Raw genomic sequence first — 20,993 nt, forward strand, 5'->3', positions numbered from 1 at the left:
CAGTGATCAGGACAAAGCTACTGGGATGGGGGACACAACAGTGAGAAACATACATAGTGAGCTTTTCTATGAGAAAAGCTCAGCTCACTGAAGGGCTTGGGTGAAGCACCTGTTCTTTTTGGACCTCAGTCTACTCATCTGTAAACCCTCCCTGTCTTGTGGAGATGCTGGGGTCAAAAGCAAGAGAATGCCTGTGAAAGTGGTCTACAATGAGAGCCAGGAACAGTGTTAATTATGAGAGAAACTCGAGTCTCTTGACGAGGCTACCTCCTTTCAGACACAGACCAGATGCTGGCCTTTGAGGCAGAAAGAGAAGTTGAAGAAGTGAATGTCACTGGGCCTGGGGCCTCACCTCAAACTGGTTTTCTAGATCAAGTAAGAGGACTGGGATGCTGAAAGCTGCTGTGGGACCAGTGCTTACCACACCCTCCCCTGAGGAACTCGGCCTTGGCCAGCTGCCCCACTCACCGGACGTCCTTCTGGCTGCCGTGCTTGATGGTCATGTCGATATAGACCGACCAGACATCTGTGCGCTTTGGGTAGGTGCTCAGCGTGTTCTCAAAAATGGCTTTAGCCCGCTCTGCGTCCCCCAGCTGAAACTCAAGCTGGGCAAACTTGGCAATGACATCCACATCTGCAGGGAGAGGACGGCTCAGAGACCCAACAAGCAGACAGCCCCCTCACCACAACACAGTGTTCCGCAGGGTCGGCGTGCGCCTGACTCCCTGCTCTTGGGTCCCAAGACCCAGGTTGTGACAAGAGGGACAAAGACCCAAAAGGAAGGTAGGGTGGGTTTGGGGCCAAATACACAAATGGGCACTGCAGACACACCACTCACTGGGCACACAAGAGGTGGGGGATCCCAGGGGCAACAGAACTAGTGCTAACTGCGTTTTGCTCCTCCATCTTTTGGAGCCTGGCATTTGAAATGTAACATGCACTGTTACGCTCAGGGGCACAGAATCGACAGGCAGCAAGAGGAAAGCCCTCACAAGGCTCTCCTGACTTCGAAGAAGCAATGCCATGGCCATTCCCTACTCCCCGATTCTGGAGTGCTCGTGGGCTCAGGAGCTGGGAATGAGCACTCACGCTCCTTGCTAGGCAAGCACTCCAGGGCTCGCTGCAGCACGCGGTGACTGGCCCCAGCCTGGCTCCTCCGCAGAAGGAAGGCGCCGTATTTGATCCACACAGCTTTCTCCTGCCGGAAACGCTTCAGCATCCGGTTGTAGAGTTCACCAGCTTCCTGTGGGAAAAGACAAGGCGCGCTGAGGACAGTGTGATACTACAGAGGGCACAAGACAGACAAGCAGCAACACTCACAAGAAGCTAGACTTGGGGTCCCAGATGCCAAATCACTCTCAGGGCCTAATGCTAGAGACCTGAGAGGAGCGGGAGGGAGGCTCACAGAAGGGCACAGTGGACAGGCACAATACGATGGAGGGGATTCCTGCTGATCCGCACCCACAGGAGGGCAGTCCTAGCCTAGGAGAACATGAGAATGACAAGGGGGAGTAGGAGAGCCGCCAGAGCGGATACTGGGCCGAGACGTCCCCTTCTGTCTGTGATGCCCTGCCAGCAGCCCAAGGCAGACACACCAGTGGTCCACTGCCCCTTCACTTCCAAAGCCACTCCTTCCCTCACCTTGACCCCACAGGCCTGAAGAAGAGGTGAGGGAAATGACTTCTCTTACTTGGAATCTGGGGAAGTTGGGGCCCCGATGTTGGGTGGCAAGCTCACAGCAGGACTGGACCCAGAACCCCAGGGGCTCTTCCCTGAGACTGTGGCCCTGGGACTCCCAAGAGTTTGTCTGTGGCCCAACCTCCTACCTGGAATTTCTCTGACTTGGTGTAGATGTCAGCCAGGTGCAGAAAGACTTTGAGAGGCTCATTGTACTGCACGGCTCGCTCGAAGACCTTGGTCAGGGACTCCTGAGAGCCGTACATGTTCTCCAGGTTCAGCAGAGCCACCCACACATTCAGCTTCTCCTGCTCCTCTCTGGAGGGAGAGCAGTCAGCACATGAGCTCCACATGGGACCAGTGAGCCTCCCGCCCCATCCAGACAGACTCAGGAACCATCTCTCCCTCCCAGGCTCTATCTGTATCCTCAGATCCCACCCCAAATGCAGACCCTAAGAGACTGTGTCCTCACAGCTCCCACAGCATTAGGAACCCCTGCCCCAACCCCAATGGCTGGGTCTGAGGCTCTCCTGGATTCTGCCTCCATTCCTAGAAAGGATGCCCACCAGATCCCAAACGGGCCTGAGGTTTGGGCTGGACGCAGAGACCTGGGTCTGATTCTCTCTTCAAGCTAAGAGGATGAAGCAAAGGACTGCCTTCCCTCTTCATTAGGCCTCAAAAACTCTCTCTCTGTTTGGAAAACCACCACAGGGATTTCGCTCAGGTATGTAGTGAGTTCTTTTCTTACTCAAACTGGTTCCCTCGTATAAGTGTACACTCTTGTGAAGGTTACCCTTAGCAGTTTCAGGGAAGAGGACTATAAAATATAAATGAGTAGATCTATTTCACAGATGGCCACACCTATGGCAGAAAGCCTGGGGACCCATGGGCCCCTGGTGGCAGCCACCCAAAATGCTGCCGGCCTGCCTAGGAGGAGCTACCCCACAGGTTGAGAAACCTCCCAGCCCAGAACATGCGGAGACACAGTGCTCCCTGGGGCAAAGCTGAGACCTGAAGGAGATGGTCTTAAGGGCCCTCTCAGCCACGGCACGGGCCTTCTCGATCTCCGTGGCCTGCAGGTGGAAAGCCATGTACTGCAGCCACAGAATGGAGCTGTTGGGGGAACTCAGCACCAGTCGGTCAAAATCATCCGCGGACTCTGGCTGCCGCCCAGGATCCATCAGCGCCTCCTCAATGCGGGACAGTTCCTTCTCTGCCTTCTGCTTCTCCAATTCCCTTTCTTTCTTGCTTTTCTTTTTCTGCTATGGAAGGCAGAAACACAGTGAGTCATCTGCTCCTTAAGGCCTAGGGGAGGTCTGTGGTGGAAGCCATGAGTTGGCTGGGCAGCCCAGGGCTCTATATATACACCCTGGCCTGGGACTGGCCGCTGCCCCCTCCCCCACTCACCCAGGAAGACACCCAGTCCAGGAACAGAGCACAAGAGACTGACACCAAGGGGTCCCTGCAAAAAGGACATGCCCTGCAAAATACAGCACCGTGGCTTGGTGTGGCTTCTCATCCTCCTCGCTGTCTGAGCTCTCTGCTAGAGGTGGCAAGGCCGGGGTCAGAGAGTCTAGTCGCGCATTCCAAGCGAAGCCTGAAGATAGCTGTAGCCGGGGCGCTTCTGCTGGCTTGGTTTGCTTCTCCTGGAGGAACACAGAGGTGCTAAAGAAAGCACCTGGCTCAGGCTGCTCCCTGTTCCCCCGCCCCAGCCCACCTGGGGGAGCATGGACTCCTACCAGGCCCAGAGACCCCTCCTCTCCTCTCCTCCTAAGCCATGCCAGGCCCCAGCCCACTGAGGAAACTTTATAGCAGTGACATAAAAGTTTTCTTTGTAAATACATTTATTTAGGTAACAAAATTTTCACATACACACATGCATATGCATACCAGTATATAAAATAACCATAGAGGCCAGGCGTGGTGGCTCACGCCTGTAACCCCAACACTTTAAGAAGCTGAGGCAGGCCAATCATTTAAAGTCAGGAGTTTGAGACCAGCCCGGCCAACATGGCGAAACCCCCTCTCTACTAAAAATACAAAAATTAGCTAGGCATGGTGGTGCATACTTGCAGTCTCAGCTACTCGGGAGGCTGAGTCATGAGAATTGCTTGAACCCGGGAGGCACAGGTTGCAGTGAGCCAAGATCACGCCACTGCACTCTAGCCTGGGTGACAGAGCGAGACTCTGTCTCAAAATAATAAAAATAAAAATAACAGTAGAGCTGGGACAGAGATATGACAATAATTCTGAGGGTGGCAGGGAGGAACTGCCCGGACGGGTATAAGCCGTCCCATACCCAGTCCTCTCAGCCCAGGTATTACTATTCTCATCTTTTGGAGGATGCAGGCTCAGAACGGCTCAGCCTCTTTATCTGCCCAGCCTCCTAATTTAATTCAGTTCCACCCAATAAATATTCCTTAGAATTTATTTTATGTAGCCTGCTCTGGGTAAAAAGGGTCCCTTGTCCTCAAGAAGCTGATGGTCAATGGAGGCAACTGACAGCCCCTGCTTTCGTATTTTACAGGAAATGAAGTAAAAGAGGATGAGGCAGAGGATGGCCCAGCTCTTCCCTCGCCTGGAGCAGCCTTCCCCTCCCCGCGACGTCACCCTCACCTTGGGCAGCACATTCGTCTCTTCTGCCTCCTCTTTTCCCTCCCGATAGTACACGTTCACAAGGCTGTCATCCTCCTCTGATGAGCCGGCTTTCTTTGGCTTCTTGCTCACTCTTTCCTGAGAGGCCAGGTGGGAGAATGCCTAGGAGCATCCTCCTGCAGCCCCAGGCGACACCTTCCCTCGGCCCCACCGGGCGCCCTGTCCCCACGCCCTCGCGGCTGTCCCTCCAGGAGGAGGGTAGGCAGCTGCAGCCCTCCGCGGGACCTCACCTGCTCACTCCCAGACTCCCAGCGCTCCCGCCTGCCCCGCTTCTGCGCCTGTGGCTTCTGCGGCTGTTGCTTCTCCTTGCTGGGCAGCTCCACCTCCTCCTGCCCCTTCTGGTTCTTCTTCTCGTTCCTTTTCTGATTTTTCTTTTCCCCTTTTTGGTCTCTCTCCTCAGCCTCTGTTTTCCTCTCCTCTTGCTTTGGAAGTGGTCCTTCCAGGGAAGCAGAAAGCACGTCCAGCTTCCCAGTGTCTCCGGGGAGGAAAGACAGCTCTACCAGGTTCTTCTGGTGGTTAAGGCTATGACAGAGCAAGACAAGGGGAGGTGAAGACATCATAAAAAGCAGAGGGCACCGCAGGCAGCACAGGCCTTCTTCCTCCTGATCAGCCCACGATTCTGGGCCCTGCCCCATCTGCCTTGGGAATCCACTCAATATTCTCAAGAATGATTTGCACAATTTTTCATGCTTAGTAGAAAAATACAGGGGGTAGATGTGGTGCCCCCTCCACCATCCCCAACAACAGGGGCTATGCAGAGATGAGTTACCACCTGTTTTCACAGGCACTGGGGGAGAAGGTTCCAAACAAAGGCCTTTTATTCATCTGAACACCACTACGCAAGCCATTATGTTTACAGTTCACCCTGAAATCTCCTCCCAGGGCTCCTGGAGAAAGGGGTTTGGTTCACATCACAGAGAGAGAGAGAACGGGAAGGCACCTACCGTAGGACCCTGGCTGTGAGCAGCTTCCCTTCGGGGAGGTGTTTGTTATAAAGGGCTTTCTTGGACGGGCTGTGCTGGGAGACATGGGAGTACCGAGCCAAACCCACAACGGAGGGGCCAAGGCTGAAAGGAGAGAGGCAAGAGTCCTGTGGTCACAAATGCAACAACAGAATTCCAACCAGGCCTCGGGACTTCACTGTCACAGGGACTCAAGTTGTGACGAGGATTTGTGACAGACATAAGTTCCTGGCATTCAGCAGGATGAAGTGGGCTTTGTAAACTTGAAATCATCATCAAGCATAATGAAGATATGATTGAGGGTATTTTTTACTCCACATCATGGCATCGCAATATATAAATCACAAACCGCTAGGCGAAAGTGCAGAAACAGCATGGCAGGGAAGGCTGCAGTATCAGGTGCTTGTGAACATGAGGTGATTTCACAGAACGAACACTTACAAATCATGATCAAACACTAAAACAGAACGTCCACATTTATGTATTTTTTAATTTAAATTTAATTTTTTTAGACACAGGGTATCACTGCCTCCCAGGCTGGAGGGCAGTGGCACAATCATAGCTTACTGTAACCTTGAACTTCTGGGCTCAAGCAGTCCTCCCGCCTCAGCCTTCCAAGTAGCTGGGACTACAGGCTCATGCTACCACACCTGGTTAATTTTTAATTTTTTTTTTGGAGACATGGGGGTCTTGCTTTGTTGCCCAGGCTGGTCTTGAACTCCCGGCCTTCAAAGCAATTCTCTCATCTCAGCCTCTCAAAGCGCTAGGATTCCAGGCGTGAGCCACCACGCCCAGCCCCAGATTTATTTAGAACAGAAATTAGAAATGCCATATTCTTTGTCCAAAACACCAAATAACTAATAACTCAACACTTGTTTTAAAAGTATTAGAAAACTTGGAATTTTAAAAACGAGTGGGGACTCATAAACTCTCCTCCCTTCATATTCCCATCGAAGAAGTTGACCGAGGAACACAGCGGACCCCAGAGCAACAGGCTCAAGGAAGGCACTTGGGTCCGGGTGCAGAGCCCCACTCACTCACCGAAAGAACACACCATGTGGCTGGATGGACCCTACGTAGCCCCTCAGAAGCTGCCCTTCCTTAATGTCCTGGATGGAGTTAATCTCTGGATCTTCTACTTTGCTTTTCGTCTCCGGGTTTGTTCTAAAGGAATAAAAGGCTTACATGCACATCTTTAACCTCCACTGTCCATGCCACCCCCAATACACCTGCAACCATCATACTTAGTAAATAAGAATATGACTCTGGACCTGTCAGCAGGATATAACCTCTAGAGCCCAACTCTACTCTCTCCTAACATCTTGCCAGGCCAGAAGCAGGTGCCTGAGGCCCAGCTATGTAGAAATGGGGAGAGGCGGACCAAGCCAGAGAGGTCAAACCTAAAGCCTTGGTCTCATTAACATTGATGTCTAACCATTGAGCAAGCTGACCTCAAGCCAACTCCACACATGGCACGCTCACCCCTACAATGGAACCCTGGAGGCTAAAGCATCTCCCCTCACCAGGACTACCATCTGCAACTTTGGACACCCATATCTGGATATCTGACCCTTTCCCTGGAAAACAAGAGCCTGAGCAGACAGGATTCTTGCAGCAATCTGAACAGCCTCAGCTTTTCTGGGTAAAAGAGGTTCAGGATAAAAAGTGATGAGCAGAGAAGGTGGGAAGCCCAAAATTCTGTGTCAGATACACGTAGCCTCCCCTCGATCCTGAGTGAGTCTTCCTCCTTTCTTGTTCCAACAACACAGAAACCCACCTGGATGATCGCAGCGACAAAGTCAATACGTTGTCTGCAGTGGACAGGATGTAACACCTGAATGAAGGCAAAAGAGAAGGAAACGCTCAATTTTCAGCATCTGTGAACAGCAAAGGGTCTCAGCTTCCTCTCCTCCAGGCTGACCAATAAGCACAAGTGAGGAGACAGGAGACTCTGAGTCATGTTTCTTCATTCTGTTGAAAACCTGCTGAGGGACTCTGGACAAGTCACATCACCTCTGTGGGCTTCAGTTTACTAGTCTATTAAATAGAAATAACACTACTGGGCCGGGCGCGGCGGCTCACGCCTGTAATCCCAGCACTTTGGGAGACTGAGGTGGGCGGACCACGAGGTCAGGAAATTGGGACCATCCTGGCTAACACGGTGAAACCCCATCTCTACTAAAAATACAAAAAAAATAGCCGGGCGTGGTGGCGGGCACCTGTAGTCCCAGCTACTTGGGAGGCTGAGGCAGGAGAATGGCGTGAACCCAGGAGGTGGAGGTTGCAGTGAGCTGAGATCACACCACTGCACTCCAGCCTGGGTGACAGAGCAAGACTCCATCTCAAAAAAAAAAAAAAAGAAAGAAAAAAGAAATAACACTACCTACTCTTCTTACCTAACAAGAGTGTTGGGGCCAAGTATAGTGGCTCACATCTGTAATCTCAACACTTTGGGAGGCCAAGGCAGGAGAACTGCTTGAAGCCAGGTGCTCTGCTTGAAGCCAGGAGCTCAAGACCAGTCTGGGTAGCAACGCGAGACCCTGTCTCTACAAAAAAATTTTTTTAAAAAGCCAGGTGTGGTGGCACACACCTGTAGTCCAAGCTACTTGGGAGGCTGAGGACAGAGGATTGTTTGAGCACCAAGAATTTGAGATGGCAGTGAGCTGCGATCACACCACTGCCCTCCAGCCTGGGCAACTAAGTAAGACCCTGAGAAAGAAAGAAAGGGGAGGGAGGGAGGGAAGAAGAAAAGAAAGTCTCACAGAGGCATACGGTATGTCCTTAAAAGAAGAACCAGCTTTGTGTTAGATCCTGAGAACGTTTGATCTCAGCAGAGAGACACGCTAACCCCAGGAGATCATGCCCAAGGGATCAGCTAGGTACTACCGCAGACACACAAGAGCATTCGGAGGAGGCGGGTCAGCACTTCCAGGAGGACGGCAGGGTTGCATCTCTAAATATTTCATCTAAAATGGCAGTTAGTAGTCCAAAACCATAATATGCAGAATCTTAGAGGTAGAAAGGATCTCAGCAAAAATCCAGTCCAAAATTTTCCCACGACAGATGTCTGCCTTTGATAACGTGGCATCACAGCTGTCAGAGCTGGACAGAACCTCAAGGAACCGTCTACCTTTAGGCAAGTAATTTATCGTAGGTTTGGCCAAAATAAAACACATTTAAAACCACAACCTCATTATCTAAGCCTCAAGAGAAACCAGAGATGATCCTGGTTGTCTCTAGGACTCCTTCTTTGTCTTCTCCCAGACCCTGGGCATGTTTGTGCCATGCAGTGGTTGAGTGGTTGAGAATTTAGGCAGGTAGGTGCTGGTGGCTGGGACAGCTGAGACGGGAGAGGGCAGTTACCATTTTCTAGTCTCTGCCTCCAAGGGCATCTACTCTACTGTCAGCTGACTACTGGATGCAGCTGAAATCTGTCTCCTCAAGTTTAGTTTATTCAGGCTATTAAAACAGTCTTAAAACTCAAATTGGCTGGGTGCGGGAGCTCACTTTGAGAGGCCAAGGCAGGTGGATCACTTGAGCCCAGGAGCTTGAGACCAGCCTGGTCAACATGGTGAAACCCTGTCTCTACTAAAAACAGAAAAATTAACCAAGCATGGTGACACAACGCCTGTAATCCCAGGTACTTGGATGGCTGAGGCACGATAATCGCTTGAACCCAGGAGGCAGAGGTTGCAGTGAGCCAAGATTGTGCCACTGCACTCCAGCCTGGGCAACAGAGCAAGACTCTGTCTCAAAACAAAACAAAACAAAACAAAACAGAGCCAAGATTGTGCCACTGCACTCCAGCCTGGGCAACAGAGCAAGACTCTGTCTCAAAAAAAAAAAAAAAAAAAGTAAAGAAAAAAACAAGACACCAATTTTTGCTGAACCAATGGCTAAGATACAAATTTAAAATACCCAGTGCCAATAGTGGTGTGAGAAATGGACAGTCATATTTACTGTTAATGGGGACATAAATTAGCACAGTCATTGTGGAGGGTATGTAACCCATCAATTTCACTTCTAGGAATTTATTTACCAAACATACCTGTATTAGTATGCAAATATATGCGAAAGGGCCAGGCACCGTGGCTCACGCCTGTAATCCCACCACTTTGGGAGGCCGGGGTGGGCAGATCACCTGAGGTCAGGAGTTCGAGACCAACCTGACTGACATGGCGAAACCTAGTCCCTACTAAAAGTACAAAAATTAGCCAGGCGTCATGGCACACACCTATAATTCTAGCTACTCGGGAGGCTGAGGCAGGAGAATTGCTTGAGCTTGGGAGAAGGAGACTGCTGTGAGCTGAGATCGTGCCACTGCACTCCAGCCTGTGCACTGCACTCCAGCCAGACTCTGCCTCAGTTAAAAAAGGGCTGTGTCTCACGCCACTGCACTCCAGACTCTGTCTCACACCACTGCATTCCAGCGAGACTCTGTCTCAATTAAAAAAAAAAAAACCCCAAATATATGTACAAAGATACTTCAACATTATTGTCTATCAAAAAAAAAGTACTGTCTATCAACAGAGAATTGGTTACATAAATTTCAATTTAAAAAAACCCAGAATATGGCCGGGCGCGGTGGCTCACGCTTGTAATCCCAGCACTTTGGGAGGCCGAAGCGGGCGGATCACGAGGTCAGGGGATCGAGACCACGGTGAAACCCCGTCTCTACTAAAAATACAAAAAAATTAGCCGGGCGTGGTGGCGGGCGCCTGTAGTCCCAGCTACTCGGAGAGGCTGAGGCAGGAGAATGGCGTGAACCCGGGAGGCGGAGCTTGCAGTGAGCAGAGATTGCGCCACTGCACTCCAGCCTGGGCGACAGAGCGAGACTCCGTCTCAAAAAAAAAAAAAAAACCCAGAATACTAAACAAACGTTTTAAAATAAGGTAAAAGAGGCCAGGCTTGGTGACTCACGCCTGTAATCCCAGCACTTTGGGAGGCCGAGGCGGGAGGATCACGTGGTCAGGAGATCGAGACTATCCTGGCTAACACGGTGAAATCCCGTCTCTACTAAAAATACAAGAAATTAGCAGGGCATGGTGGCGGGTGCCTGTAGTCCCAGCTACTCGGGAGGCTGAAGCAGGAGAATGGCTTGAACCCGGGAGGCAGAGCTTGCAATGAGCCGAGATCGCGCCACTGCTCTCCAGCCAGGGTGACAGAGTGAGACTCCGTCTCAAAAAATAAAAAAATAAATAAATAAATAAATAAAATAAGGTAAAAGGACAAAATAGATTTTGATATATTAGCATGGAAAAGGAAAAAAATCCATGAGAAACTGCTATGAGAAAAAAACAGTGTATCAAATGATATTCTATTATTTATATAAAGAAAAACTATATATATGCATTAACATCTAGAAAGACAGACGTCAAAGTACATAATGGCAAAAAGTGGTAGAGAAACAGAGGGGTTACAGAAATTTTCATTTTCTATTTCATACACCTGTTTTTTTCTGATAAAAAGTCATGTATTACTACAACTTTTTTTTTAAATACACCAATTCCACAGACAGGTGAAAAGAGGAAGAACACTTCGCTTACCTGACAACCTTCTGGGGGACGAAGTCTTCCAGGGGAGTCTCAGAGTAGGAGTCACTCATGTGAAATATACTGGCTGTTCCTATCTTCCCAAAGGGGAAGGAGACGGTCAGCCCCTCATTGGGAGTCACCTTCACCACTCGGCCCATGGCCACTTCCCCTTCCTCAAGCTTATGAGGACCTGGTGGAAGAATCAACCTGATTCAGGGAAGAGGAAATGAGCTAAGGGAGGAGCGGGAATGCCAGCCACACACAGGCTGGGGAAGGTAGAGACTGCCCAGACTTGGGGTATCCGGGCTGAGTGATCCAGAACCATCTAGACTGAGATCACCCTGCAATGTAGCCAAGAACCCCAGGGCCAAGTGGTGGACAACTCTTTCCCAGGGACTCAAGAAAAACACCTGTGTAAGTAAAGGTAACTCAGAGAGTGGCAGAATAACTGGGCCAGAGCAAAGCCCAAGAGAAAAACTGTTCCAAGAAGGTCCCACACCAGGCTTTCTGAGGATTCCAATACTGAAGGGGTCCTCCAACTTGAGCAACAGCTGAAAACCCATGCCACCCCTTCCCGCCACTTCCCTTCCCCAACCAGGCACTGTTTCATTCTCACACCTATGAGGGACAGACATAAGAAGGCCTTGGAGGAATCTGGGCCAACAACAGTGGCCCTCAGGGCCTGGCCAACCCGGAACTTCTTATCTGGATGCTTCAGAACCTGGAAGGATAAGAAAACTCCTGTGATGCTTGAAGAAAGGCTGTCATTTATCCAAAACCATAGCATTTAAGTCTCCAAAGCAAGTATCTCCCAAACCAACCCTTAAATAAATAACAAGGTTCCTCAAATCCACTGTAAACCCACACACCAGACACTGAGCCAAGCTTAGGGAGCTTGGGTCCCCTCTCCAGAGATCTCAAGCACACTGACCTTGAAGCTCAGAGAAGTGAGCAATAAGGGAATTCTCCCCCGGATGTCTGGGGCAATCTCCACCTCAAGCCATTTCTTCACCACATTGTACTGAGGGAAGAAAAGGAACCAGAGTAGGGCAAATACAAGGTTTCCCGCCATTAAAACTTTCCTAAAACCACCAGGTGGAAAGGGCCCCAGTACACTTTTCCAAGAGACAGGAATCCACCCCTCCATCCCACTGCCCTTGCCCAACCTCCACTTCTCACCAGCTTCCCTCAGACTCCAGCTCAGAGCCTTTACCAGCCTAGCAGAATGTGCATCTTCCCAGGGTCTCAGCTGACCAGGAGGCAAAAGAGACTCCAGAGATGTCCTCAAACTGGAGAACCAATCCCACAGACCTCTGTAGCCTCCTCCAAGCTCAGCTGTGCCCAGTGATTGTTAACCATCTCCAGAGGCCAATTTTTGATTTCTAAACCAATTTGGATTTGGATCCTTCACTGTTTATGCAGTGTCTTGCCCTAAATACGCACTCCAATTTTCTCTTTTGAGACAGAGTCTCGCTCTGTCTCCTAGGCCGGAGTGTGTGGCGGCAATCTCGGCTCACTGCAATCTCCACCTCCCGGGTTCCAGTGATTCTCCTGCCTCAGCCTCCGGGGTAGCTGAGATTACAGGCGCGTGCCCCAGGCCCGGCTAATTTTTTGTATTTTTAGTAGAGATGGGGTTTCACCATATTGGCCAGGCTGGTCTCGAACTCCTGACCTGCAGGGATCCGCCCACCTCGGCCTCCCAAAGTGCTGGGATTACAGGTGTGAACCACCAAGCCTGGCCATAAATACGTACTCCAATTTTCAAGTCAACTTAACAAATCATTTATCAAGCAGCTACTATGCACATGGCATCATAATGATAAATAAAAGCCAGGGCCTGCCTTCAAGGAGATTACAGCCTACAAGCAGCAAGTCAAATCAGTGTGCAAATAACTACAACAGCAAGCAACATGTAGGAAGTACAACATGCTATAGGAACTAGTAACGAGGGAAGGTTATCTGTGCCGAACCTTGATGGGCAGTAGGCAACTGGAATAGAAGGTACTCCAGATGTAGAAACCGGCACGAATAAAGACAGGAAGGGAAAAAGACAGAGAAGCTTTTCAGAATGACTGCCACACAAGGTGCACGGAAGGTCAGATTATGAAGAGCCTTATCTGCCACGCTAAGGCATCTGGGGTGTATGAATGTCTATAGACAACAGGTAACTGAAGGGATCAAGCATCAGTGACGATCATGCTCAAAGATGCTCATCGAAGAGGAATCTGGCAACAATGGAGAGGTGTTATTCTTCAAGGTCAAACCCAATCCAGCTGCCTCTTCTATATGTTTCAACCAGTACAGGCTGCTTTCTTTCCTTTTTGAACTCCTGTTCCAGTTGGGGTTGGAACACATAATCTGGCACCCAATTTCACGTGTTTTACAGTGCACCTGAACTTCATGAAAAGCATGAATCTAAAATCCAAATTATATACATTTATATTCTAAATCTTGCCCTATATTTTACCTTTCATTTCTACAATTAACCTATCAACACTGAATTATGAGCTGCTTGCTAATTGTGTGTAAGCCATATTTTAGCTCCCTAATTAGACCAGAAGTTCTCTAGTGGCAGAGGCCATGTACTATCTCCCACAAACCCAGCATGGTAGCACAGACTCAAATGCCTTTCTCCGCTAATGGCTTTTCTCTCCAATGTCATGACCTTTTTTCTGAAAGAAGAATGACATCTCATTGCTGAGTGGCAAAACTACTTACCTTCTTTAAGAAGCAAGTAACAGTCTGGCCGGCCTGATACTGTTTAATCTTCTCCATGGGGCTAACAGAGTGAGTGTTAAGAGCAGTGTGGCCATCCTCCAGCTCACTGTTTGCAGAAAGGAAATGTAAACAGTAAACCCACCTCTGAATAAGACTTCGAGTTTGAAACCATCTCTCCCAAGTGGCCACGGATTGACTGTACGGGAATCCCCTACTCATACCCACCCTCCAAGGCCTTGTTTCTCTCCTCAAAGGGGAATGTCCACAATACTGGCCCGAGGCTAATCTTTTCCATTTCATTCATCTACTTATGAACAAGCTGCTTTTAAAGCAGGTAGCCCACATTAGCCTTTATAAACTCAGGAAACAAAATTGTTTTACTTCTTTCATAATACTTTGGCTGTTGCTTTAGTTTGCAAAACTGCATTCAAAAATTCTCTCTCACTGAATTTGACAACTGTGTGAGTTCAGCAGGGGAAATATTAAGCCCATTTTATGCTATTGAACCAGGAGTTAAAGTCGGGGCCTCTGACTCAAAACCCAGGGCTCTCTGCCCTATGCTACCCTTCCATTAGCATTTTCTTGATTTTTTTTTAATAAAATGAGCATTCATCTATTCAAGTAATTTTTTTTTTCTTTTTTTTTGAGATAGAGTCTTGCTTTGTCACCCAGGCTGGAGTGCAGTGGCACAATCTCGGGTCACTGCAACTTCCACCCCCCAGGTTCAAGTGATTCTCATGTCTCAGCCTCCCAAGTAACTGAGATTACAGGCACCCGCCACCACACCCAGAAAATTTCTTTGTATTTTTAGTAGAGACAAGGTTTCACCATGTTGGCCAGGCTGGTCTCGAACTCCTGACCTCAAGTGATCCACCGGCCTTGGCCTCCCAAAGTGCAGACTATGGATGTCAGCCATAGCATTCAGCCTTTGATTTTCTTTTTTCTTCTCAGAAAAGCCACAAAGGGATGTAGCCTGAAAGTTATCAGTCCACAATCACCTCAAAGGAATCACAGAACTGCCACCCCTACTTACCAATTCAAATAATTTACAAGCCCAAATGAACTAAACTGGTACAAGTAATGTTAGTAAATTTGTAAAATATAATAGCAAGTGCTCCCAAATGTAGAAAATGGGAACTTTCCTATCTAGTAAAGTAAGAATTGCCCCAGCACTTTGGGAGGCCAAGGCGGGTGGATCACCTAAGGTCAGGAGTTTGAGAACAGGCTGGCCAACATGATGAAACCCCGTCTCTACTAAAAATACAAAAAAATTAGCTGGGTGTGGTGGTGGGCGCCTGTAATCCCAGCTACTCGGGAGGCTGAGGTAGGAGAACCACTTGAACCCAGGAGGTAGAGATTGCAGTCAGCTGAGATTGTGCCATTGCACTCTAGCCTGGGCAATAAGAAAAACTCCATCTCAAAAAAAAAAAAAAAGAGAGAAAGGACTTGAATAGACATTTCTCCAAAGAAGATATACCAGTGGCCAAGAAGTAAATGAAAAGATGCTCAACATCACCAATTATCACAAAAAGCAAATTAAAGGGACAATGAGATATCACCTTACACCCGTTAGGATGGCCACTATTAAAAAAAAAAACAAAAAACAAAAAAACAAAACAGAAAATAACGAGTGTTGGCGAGGATGTAGAGAAACAGAAACCTTTGTGCACAGTTGATAAGAATGTAAAATGGTACAGCAATTATGGAAAACAATATGGCAAAATATTAAAAACAATTACCATACAATCCACTGATCCCACTTATAGGTATATACTCAAAAGAACTGAAATCAGGATCACAAAGAGGTATTTGCACACTCATGTTCAATGCAGCACTATTCACAATAGCCAAAAGGCACACGCAACCTAAATGTCCGTTGACCAATGAGTGGATAAACAAAATGTGGCATATACCTACAATGCAATATTATTCAGCCTTGAAAAGACTGGATATGCCAGACACAGTGGCTCATGCCTGTAATCCCAGCACTTTGGGAGGCCAAGGCAGGCAGATTGCCTGAGCTCAGAAGTTTGAGACCAGCCTGGGCAACAAGGCAAAACCCAGTCTTTACAAAAAAAAATACAAAAATTAGCTAGGCATGTTGGTGCATGCCTGTAGCCCTAGCTACTCAGGGGGCTGAGGGAGGGGGATCACTTGAGCCCAGAAGGTCAAGGCTGTAGTCAGCCATGATCACGCCACTGCACTTCAGCCTGGGTGACAGAGCAAGATCCTGTCTCAAAAAAGAAAAAAGAAAAGACAGGACATTCTGACACATGCTGCAAAATGGATAAACCTTGAAGACATTACACTAAGTGAAATAAGCCCATCACAAAAGGACGCATACTGTATGTGTTCCATTTATATGAGTGAGGTACCTAGAATAGTCAAATTCACTGAGACGGAAGGGGAAATGGTGGTTGCCAGGGGCGGAAGAGAGGGAGAAGCAGAGTTGCTGTTCAATAGGTATAGTTTCAGTCACGCAAGACGAAAAACTAGAGATTTGCTGTACAACATGCATTTAGTTAACAATGCATGTTGTTTCAGGTAATGTATACCTGAAAATTGTTGAGGGTAAATGTATGTGTTATAGTAATTTAAAAAATTACTGTAATTTTTTAAAATGAGAGATGAGGACAGATACATATAAAAGGAAGACCATGTGAAGACATGGGGAGAAGACGGCCATCTGTAAGCCAGGGAGAGAGGCCTTAGAAGAAACAAAACCTGTCAACACCTTGATCTCAGACTTCTAGCCTCCAAAATTGTGAGAAAAGAAATTTCTGTTATTTAAACCAAACCAAACCAAACCCACCATATATGCGGATATGCGTTATCCTTTGTTCTTTTCCCGAAGTGATTTGAAACTTCCTCTCCAAAAAGAGCAATCCCCCAAAAAAGAAGGGTTGTCAGTACTGAATGGGGACCTATGAGAAAACTCACTGGCTAACAGGAATGCCAGAGACACCTTTTAAGACACCTGAATGGCCTTTCCTCTTTCCTCTCAGCCCTCCAGAGGAGTAACCAGGTAAGATGAAGCTTAACCTTGAGTGCCCCTCAGACAGCATTCTCTTTGTGAACAAGATCCCCATATGAAATGAGGAATAAAAATACAGCTACAATTCCTCCGTTCAGTCAAAACTGTCAGTTAAATGTTTTTCATCCTGACTTCAAAATATTTATTTTAAAACATAAGCATGAGAAATATCACTGTTTCTCAAGAGCCTTGAGATCACAACAAGTCACAGTACAACAAAGGTCCATGGAGGAAGTGGAAGATGTCTGGCCATCTGTCTGGGAGTGTGTCTGGCCATCTGTCTATCTGTTATTATAACTCTACATCTCCCACCTCCTTAACAAATCCACTCAATTCCTGATGTGGCCCACTCTGCTACAGCCAAGTACCCCACTCTGGCTCATACCATAGTCTTCCAACACCAGCAGTGTTAATGAGGGGTTCCTCAGTACTCCTAGAATCAAAAACCATTTAGGATCTCAGTGTTCCCACAGAGTTCACTGACTCATCCCCTGTGTATCTGTTAAATTAAGATATCTACCCTTAGTTTGAATAAACTACTTAACTTCAACCCTAATTAAGGGTTTAATTAAAACAAGACATCACATGTCAGAGGTGAAGATACTGCAGGCTGAAACCATTAATATGAAGAGGTTTCTTCACTTTTCCAACAAAGACTGGAGGGTAAACACAATCAAAATCTATAAAACTAAGAAACCACAGAGTTAACAAATAGGAATGTAACTCATCCCCCAAATCTTATTATTCTGAAACTTTAGTTTACGGCTTACTTTGAAGTTCCAAAAGTGTTATTAGCATCTGAAACTCAATGTGCCAGGAATATTTCCTTTGTGGTTTTTTTTTTTTATTTTGAGACGGCTTTCGCTCTTGTTGCCCAGGCTGAAGCACAATGTCGAGATTTTGACTCACTCCAACCTCCGTCTCCCAAATTCAAGCGATTCTCCTGCCTCAGCCTTCCAAGTAGCTAAGATTACAGGCGTCCGCCACCACACCCGGCTAATTTTGTATTTTTAGCAAAGACGGGGTTTCACCATGTTGGTCAGGCTAGTCTGGAACTCCTGACCTCAAGTGATTCACCTGCCTCAGCCTCCAAAAGTGCTGGGATTACAGGCGTGAGCCACTGTGCCCAGCTCTGGAAGTTACTTCGGAGACCATTCTGTAAATCTCTAGGTGCATTAAGATTTACAACCTGGATGGATCCCAGGACTGAGCCACAGAGCCTTTCTTAATTAAGGTCATACGCATCTAGCTTCATTCACTAAGGGTCTATCAATCTGAGAGGCTGGGTTCTTTGAGAGACCTCCTCGTTCTCCTCCCCACAGAGGATCTCATGGAACACTCTTCTCTTCAGAATCTACCCCAGCATGACCCGAAATTCCAGCTCAGCCTCCAGCCCACCACCCAGTCGTCCAGGTTGAAATAACAAGTATCCTTGGATACATGTTGCTTATTTAGGGAATTACTGAGTTATAGAAAATTGGGTTGAGAGCAAAAATGTTTCTTTTTGTGACATGCTGACAAACAGAACTGAAACCAGGCTTTAAATTGATACTTAAAACCTGTACACAGCTTCTGCATTAATTTTCATATGATCCCTCTAGCCCTAGGAGAACCAAATATCCCCACTAGAGAAACAAGAAAACTTGGACAGAGAAAGGCAAAAATAAATCCTAACACTGGTAAAATCAAGATTTGAACTCGAGATTCCTAATTCCAAAGCCCAGTGCTCCTTCCATAAGACAGTGCTGCTAATGTCCCCCTCACCTTGGCCGAACACTCAGCTCCGGGATGGTTCGAACAAATCTGGGGTGACTTATTGGGAGATACCTGGAGAAACAAATAAGCTGAATCATTTCTCTTCATCTCTGTAACACAGTAATCTGTAGGTCAGGATTTCTCCCTACTCTCCACCAAACCAAGCTCACAAAAGCACCCTTTTCCACTGTCACACCACTACTGAAGGCAGATGTGTCAGGCTGAAGGTTTCCATTCCCAACCTTTGCAGTTAATAGTAAGGAGCAGGCTCATCTAATTTTTTTTTTTTTCTGGGACAAGGTCTCACTCTGTCACCCAAGCTGGAATGCAGTGGCGCAATCATGGCTCACTGTAGCCTCAATCTCCTGGGCTCAAGCAATCCTCCCAGCTCAGCCTGCCAAGTACACCTGGGACTACAGGTGTATGCCACCATGCCCAGCTAATTTTTATTTTTATTTTTATTTTTTGTAGAGATGGGGTCTTACCATGTTGCCCAGGCAGATCTTGAACTCCTGGGCTCAAGTTTTCCACCTCCCTCATCCTCCCAAAGTGCTGGGATTACAGGGTTCAGCTACTACTCCCAGCCTCATCTGATTTTTTTTTTTTTGAAATGGAGTCTCACTCTCTTGCCCAGGCTGGAGTGCAATGGCACGATCTCAGCTCACTGCAACCTCTGCCTCCTGAGTTCAAGTGATTCTCTTGCCTCAGCCTCCCGAGTAGCTGGGACTACAGGCACTGTGCCCGGCTAATTTTTGTTTTTTCTGTAGACGGGATTTCACCATATTGGCCAGGCTGGTCTTGAACTCCTGACCTCAGGTGATCCACCTGCCTCAGCCTCCCAAAGTGCTGGAATTACAGGAGTGAGCCACCGTGCCTGGCCTGATCTTTTAGGATTGTCATATCAGATCCTGAAAACAATTTTCCTTACAGTCTATATACTCCAATTCTTTTGTTCTAAAAATAAGGAAACTGAGGTCTTTATTTAGAGGATAAATGACTTACGGAAGACCCCACAGTTAGCTACTGAAATTAATATGCAAATTATCGGCCAGACTTTGAATTCTTTTTTTGCTGTTCTTGTTATAGCAAGAATTTCTGCTACACTAACATGTGGCACTAGCTTTAAAGTAAATGAGGATAATTAAAGTGGGCGGTGGAGAATGGATTATGACAACTGCAGACGTATACGGCGCAGTAACTGAGGTATACAGCGCAGTACCTGAGGCAGGCAACCCACTAGGCAAAGAACAGACTACACATTCTCTCTTTCAGTCTTCACCATGGCCCCACAAGGTAGTCGCTACCATGACTCTCACATTACAAATGAAGAAAATAAAATTTGGAGTTAAGTAGCTACTGCCACATGGTCACAGTTAATCTAGAATTCAAACCCAGGTCTGACTCCAAACCCATGTTCTTAACAACCACGCCATATATTCCATATTTTTAAAAAGAATCATGCACTGTAATCCCAGCACTTTGGGAGGTGGAGGTGGGCAAATCACAAGGTCAGGAGATCGAGACCATCCTGGCCAACAAGGTGAAACCCCGTCTCTACTAAAAATAAAAAAAAAATTGGCAGGGCATGGTGGCAGGCACCTGTAATCCCAGCTATTCGGGAGGCTGAGGCAGGAGAATCGCTTGAACCTGGGAGTGTTGGAGGTCGCAGCGAGCCAAGATCGCCACTGTACTCCAGTCTGGCCACAGAACGAGACCCTGTCTCAAAAAAAAAAAAGAAAAAAAAAAAACACAAAAAGTTAGCTGGGCGTGGTGGCAGGTGCCTGTAGTCCCAGCTACTTGGGAAGCTGAGGCAGGAGAATGGTGTGAACCCGGGAGGCGGAGCTTGCAGTGAGGCGAGATCACACCACTGCCCTTCAGCCTGGGCGACAGAGCGAGACTCCGTCTCAAAAAAAAAGAAAAAAAAGAATCATGCAAAATAATTCTTTGGTGAATGCCTTTTGTTAACTAAAAGAGAATCTGACTTACATGCAACTTTCTGGAGCCCACCTACTTTCCCAGTCCTCCCACAACAACAACAATCTCCCTCGAAGCCAGCCCACCCCCCAGAGCCTCCATACTTGAATGTCTTCATGTCTCGCCCACCAATCACTCGGGCAGTGACCGTCTTCCCAACCTTCAGCTTGGTAGTAGGAGAGGTGCCCTCTGGAACATCATCTAGAATGTGGGAGGCATGGATACAGCCAATGATGCCATCTTCCAGAGTCACAACCACATGGGTGGGCTTAATGGACTTGACAGTCCCTGTGACCATGTCCCCAATGGAGAGGGTGTGCTTCTTTATGGTCCCTACAGTCAGAGCTGGATCCACTTCTTCATCCTCATCAACTGTCTCAGAGTCCTTCCGGGTCGGCCTCATGGTCCTCTTGGCAGCCGGCCCCTCCACAGCCAAAAGAAGGCCAGTCACTCCTGGTTCTGTGGTCTTGAGGGTTAGGGAGACACCCTGTCCCACCTGCAATTTCTCTGAGTCAAAGCGGAAGGTGTCGTTGAGGTGAGAGGACAGTGAGAAAGCTGCCAGGTGGCCAGTCTCTACCAAGGAGGCAATGGCAAAGGACTTCTCCAAGTGCTGCACAATCGCCTGGTGTTCGCTGCCTTTCCTCAGCTAGAAGAGAGAAAAGCCACCATCCCTGTTTTCCTTAC

At 47.8% G+C, this 20,993-nt stretch overlaps 1 protein-coding gene across 5 annotated transcripts in view; it reads right to left on the reverse strand.

The window, feature by feature from the left end:
* Positions 1 to 20,993, reverse strand: part of PDCD11 (programmed cell death 11) — a 53,908-nt gene that overhangs the window by 2,937 nt on the left and 29,978 nt on the right. The window contains exons 20-35 of one of the 5 annotated variants that reach the window (XM_055250063.2): positions 20,414 to 20,955; positions 18,345 to 18,407; positions 13,547 to 13,652; positions 11,760 to 11,849; positions 11,447 to 11,549; positions 10,841 to 11,018; positions 7,072 to 7,128; positions 6,336 to 6,458; positions 5,277 to 5,399; positions 4,563 to 4,854; positions 4,294 to 4,410; positions 3,174 to 3,323; positions 2,689 to 2,936; positions 1,827 to 1,995; positions 1,090 to 1,243; positions 469 to 634 (exon numbers count right to left, since the gene is read on the reverse strand). In XM_055250063.2, coding sequence (XP_055106038.2) covers positions 469 to 634; positions 1,090 to 1,243; positions 1,827 to 1,995; positions 2,689 to 2,936; positions 3,174 to 3,323; positions 4,294 to 4,410; positions 4,563 to 4,854; positions 5,277 to 5,399; positions 6,336 to 6,458; positions 7,072 to 7,128; positions 10,841 to 11,018; positions 11,447 to 11,549; positions 11,760 to 11,849; positions 13,547 to 13,652; positions 18,345 to 18,407; positions 20,414 to 20,955 — 2,681 coding nt within the window. Of the gene's footprint in view, positions 1 to 468; positions 635 to 1,089; positions 1,244 to 1,300; positions 1,483 to 1,826; positions 1,996 to 2,688; positions 2,940 to 3,173; positions 3,324 to 4,293; positions 4,411 to 4,562; positions 4,855 to 5,276; positions 5,400 to 6,335; positions 6,459 to 7,071; positions 7,129 to 10,840; positions 11,019 to 11,446; positions 11,550 to 11,759; positions 11,850 to 13,546; positions 13,653 to 18,344; positions 18,408 to 20,413; positions 20,956 to 20,993 lie in introns of those variants that run through there. The other 4 variants (XM_055250056.2, XM_063626956.1, XM_063626963.1 and 1 more) reach the window with 4 other exon arrangements.

The sequence above is a fragment of the Symphalangus syndactylus genome, chromosome 2, assembly GCF_028878055.3.
Source record: "Symphalangus syndactylus isolate Jambi chromosome 2, NHGRI_mSymSyn1-v2.1_pri, whole genome shotgun sequence".
Taxonomy (NCBI): Eukaryota; Metazoa; Chordata; class Mammalia; order Primates; family Hylobatidae; genus Symphalangus; species Symphalangus syndactylus.